Source organism: Portunus trituberculatus, chromosome 11 (genome assembly GCF_017591435.1).
Source record: "Portunus trituberculatus isolate SZX2019 chromosome 11, ASM1759143v1, whole genome shotgun sequence".
Classification (NCBI taxonomy): Eukaryota; Metazoa; Arthropoda; class Malacostraca; order Decapoda; family Portunidae; genus Portunus; species Portunus trituberculatus.
In genome coordinates, this window is record NC_059265.1 from 3,807,567 (window position 1) to 3,811,787 (window position 4,221).

The 4,221-nt window shown below is 43.5% G+C and overlaps 1 protein-coding gene and 1 long non-coding RNA gene across 6 annotated transcripts in view; one reads left to right on the forward strand and one right to left on the reverse strand.

Annotated features, from left to right (window-relative positions):
- The window catches only part of LOC123502385, a 12,083-nt gene extending 9,419 nt beyond the window's left edge, over positions 1–2,664 (forward strand). For 2 of the 5 annotated variants that reach the window (XM_045251574.1, XM_045251573.1), the window contains 2 exons: positions 1,721–1,949; positions 2,273–2,664. In XM_045251574.1, coding sequence (XP_045107509.1) covers positions 1,721–1,743 — 23 coding nt within the window. In that variant the 3' untranslated portion in view covers positions 1,744–1,949; positions 2,273–2,664. The other 3 variants (XM_045251571.1, XM_045251572.1, XM_045251569.1) reach the window with 3 other exon arrangements.
- The window catches only part of LOC123502403, a 140,211-nt gene that overhangs the window by 124,856 nt on the left and 11,134 nt on the right, over positions 1–4,221 (reverse strand). The window lies entirely within an intron of this gene.

Consider the following 4,221-nt stretch of genomic DNA (forward strand, 5'->3'; position numbering starts at 1 on the left):
TGGCAGCGTTTCATATGCTCGTTTGCCCTCAAGTTGCTCTTTCCTTATTGGCAGGTTGGGGGGGGTGAGACAAGAACGAAGCAACGTCAGCAGTAGCTGGAACAGTATTAATCCAGACACCACGCTCGCTACATCTCTCCAGCCACCACGCCACCACCGACCCTCGAGTGTACGCAGCCCAGTGTCCGTCTGTGTCTTGTCGTGGGCGTGACGTTCAGCAGCGGCAGGAACAGCAACGGGAAGCTTGATCTGCGTGGGTTTTCGTGCGGCGGGTGACGTGCCGCTGCTGTGAGGTTATCGGACCACAGCACAGCACAGCACAGCACAGAGGAGGAGAGGTTAGTGGTTTTTATGTAAACGAAGTGTAGGTGTGAGGTGTTGGGTGTTGTGTGCGCGTTGACACTGCAGTGGTGATAGGAAATTGTTAGTCAGTAACTTGAAGGTTGTTAGGAATGTTGACTGATAAAGGATAACTGGGTATGTGTAGGATGTGCACTGCGTCTATTGGAAGGTTAATTGTACGATGTCTGTGTGTCAATGTAGGATGTATCAGGAACCATCGCTACGTGTGATGTTAAATTTACTTGTAGTTGTCAATAAGGGCAGATGGTCGTTCATTCACTAGTGTGGTTAGAGTAACGTGGGTTCAGAATAGATTTGTGTAATGGCTGTAACAAGTGTAGTGTTTTCGTGGTCATTGTAGTTGTGTAGGAAGGAAGAATTACGCTTAACCTCTTCAGTACTGTGACGCATTTTCACCTTGAGATGTGTACGATTAAATCATTCTATTGATGTTACAAAGCGTGTATGGATGTCACAAGGTTTCTCAAGTTGTATAAAATCACCAAATAGTAACAGAAGGAATATGAAAACGCGTCTTGGTGCTGAAGGGATTAAACGGGTCGCGTTACTATAGAACTCCTTTAAGTAAGTTGTATTTGAGGCTAAAATGTTTCAGGTTAGTCATTGTGGTTCCCTCGTTATAGAATAGGTACCAGAATCGGCGAAAAGAATGAGTGGACAAGATTTCCTAACGTAACGAGGCTGGTGTTTCAAGGTACGTGCATTAGAAGCGAGATGTGGTAGCATAACGAAAAGTTTGGGGATATAACCATGAAATTAGTTCTTGAAGTGGTAGGCTGGCGTAAATGGTTCGAGGTTCACGAGTGACGGTGGGAGGGTTTGTGTGTGTGGGGGGGGGAGAGGGTTGAGAATGGCTGGGAGGAATGAAGTGAGGGTGAATGGCTCGTGGCAAGAGGAGGCAGAGTGGGAACTAACTGAATGCAGTGTGATAAAATAGAAGACAGAAGGGATGGTGTGGTGCGAGTGTTTGGCTGGGTTAGGGCACTGTGAAGACGTGTAACTGAGTAGAGACGAGTGAAAGGCTGGCTGAGGCAGTGGTTGAGTTTTAGGACAGACAGATGGGGAATAAAGTGTTTAGAGTGAGTATGGATTGGGCACATTATGGATGGAAGTGAAGACGTGAAGGGAATGTGTGGTGTTGGTCATTTAGAGATAATTAGTGAAAAGATACTGCTGTTCATGTTTTGTGATGGTATTGGTGGTGGTGGTGGTAAGAATACGTAGAATGAAGAGTGAAAGGCTGATTGAGGCAGTGAAGGAGTTTGCTTAGGGCTATCTTGCTTGTTAGCTGTAGGGATAATTAGTGAACAAGTAAACAAGGTACTGCTTTGTTCATGCTTATTTTTGTCCATTACAGGCGTTGACGATCCAAAGGCCTGACTCCACAGCGGTAATGAGCCTCGTCTACCTTGCACTTAACGGACAATGCTCACTACCAACACCTCTGCCTCCCCCACCGCCACTGCCGCCGTTGAGGGAGACTGGCTGGATGAGTGGGTGATAGAGGCGAGGCAGGTGTGGTGAGGCGGAGGATTGGAGACGAGAACCTACAGATGACGGCAGACACGGAAGATTCCACTAACCAGGTAGATGAATGTGGCAAGATTGGTTGTGTGGGTGAGGATCGGGTGTGGGGGAAGTTTGAGGGGGTTTGACGTGGTGTGGTTTCCTGAGACTGGCGTGGGAGATGTGAGAATGAAGGGATGGGAGTGTCAGGATGAAGGGCCAGGATGCTACGTCACACGGGAGACGCTGGGAGGAGAACGAGGGAGAAGGGTGTAACTGGAGTGTAAGTGGAATAACGATCGAGGAGGGCGAGTGAGAGGCTGACTGAGGCAGTGAAGTGTGTATTGTAGGACAGTGTGGCGTGGTACATATGGAGATAATCAGTTAATTTTCTCCATTACAGGAGTTGGTGATCCGAAGCCGTGACTGCAGCGATCCCGTGCGGCCTGCACCATCAGGGAAGGACTCTCTCTGGCTTCGCACTGCGCCTACATTGACCGTTGCCGCCGCTGCTACCGCTACTCGGAGGGGCACTGCCTCGCATTGGGCCTTCACTGCCGTCCCGCTAATACACGTGCCGCCGTCGCCACTACTGGCACTGAGGGACTTCGCCTCGCAGCGGCCTGGCAAACACCTGCTACACCACCACCACCACCACCACCACCGGAGTCCAGAGATTCAGCTTCGCATAGCAGACATCCTCCTATTCAACGCTTGCTGCCACTACCACCTCATTATGGTGGTGTCACTGTACTTGGATCTGTTGTCACTACTGAATAATAATGTGTAAAGAAATCTTTTTGTTTCGGTAAATTTCCTTTCCTGGGAATATTTGTGGGTTTTGTTAAATTTCCTTTCCTGGGAATATTTGTGGGTTGTGGGTGGTTTCAGTGAGTAGTCGCCTCAAGCTGGCTTGGATCCGTCTGACACCAATATTGCCTCCATTGACCACCACCTACACTCGCTCTAAACGATCACACCCCAGAAATAAAACGCGCTAGATTTGAAGCTTTTTCTATTTATTATCATAAGCAATACAAAAAGTGGTTGTTAGGAAATGAAACTAAAGCGAAAAAGTTACATGACATTGATCAATAACTTAATGTAAAAATGGTCCCAAAATACCATCTGGCTGAAAAATCTTCAAACGGTCTACATAAAATACAGCACTACTGGCCAAAAAAACACTAAAATGGTAATCTAGAAAAAATGGCCGAAAAACGGGCCCTAAAATGGTAAAAATCTAGAAAAAATGGCAAAAAAAAGCCGAAAAACGGGCCCTAAAAATCGTACTAAGTCGAAAATACTCTAAAGAGTCTCCGGAGATAAGGTGGATGCATATTGGAGCTAAAATTAAATACAAGAGTCTCCCTACACTTTTATTCAATTTTTGACATTATTACACATTGCCTGCAAAAAAAACCCCACAAATATTTTCAACTGAATAAAACAATATATATACAAAGAATACAGAGAAAGTCTACACAAATTTTCAACTTAAAAATAAAAACTGTTTTTGAGTATAAAAAGTGAGCAAAATCCTATGGTGAAAAAGTCTAGACAATAAATAGACAAATTTTCAACTTAACAGTATAAAAAAATAGTCTACAATGATTTTCAACTTAATAATAAATAATATATAAAAGAATTGAAAAAGTCTACAATAATTTTCAACAATATACAATAAATATAACACCAATTTAATAATAAGAATTTAAATACAATAAATGAACATACAATAAATATTAACACCAATTTATAATATACAATAAATATTAACATGAATTTTCAACTTTGCAAAATTTTAAGAAATTTCAACTTCACAAATTATTTTTAAACAACTTTTCAAGTTAACAAATATTCAAAGAGAGAGAGAGAGAGAGAGAGAGAGAGAGAGAGAGAGAGAGAGAGAGAGAGAGAGAGAGAGAGAGAGAGAGAGAGAGAGAGAGAGAGAGAGAGAGAGAGAGAGAGAGAGAGAGAGAGAGAGAGAGAGAGAGAGAGAGAGAGAGAGAGAGAGAGAGAGAGAGAGAGAGAGAGAGAGAGAGAGAGAGAGAGAGAGAGAGAGAGAGAGAGAGAGAGAGAGAGAGAGAGAGAGAGAGAGAGAGAGAGAGAGAGAGAGAGAGAGAGAGAGAGAGAGAGAGAGAGAGAGAGAGAGAGAGAGCAATCAAAGTAAACAATCAAATAGTAATAATATACATGAAAACAACATTTTAAAACAACACACACATTAATCTTGTGCCCTCCATACACCCTTGCTAATGTCATTAAAATGGTCTAATGGTACACAAATCTCAAGGTAAAAATGTGTCCCAGTACTGAATTGATTAAAATAGTGAAGGCTGTGGCCATTAA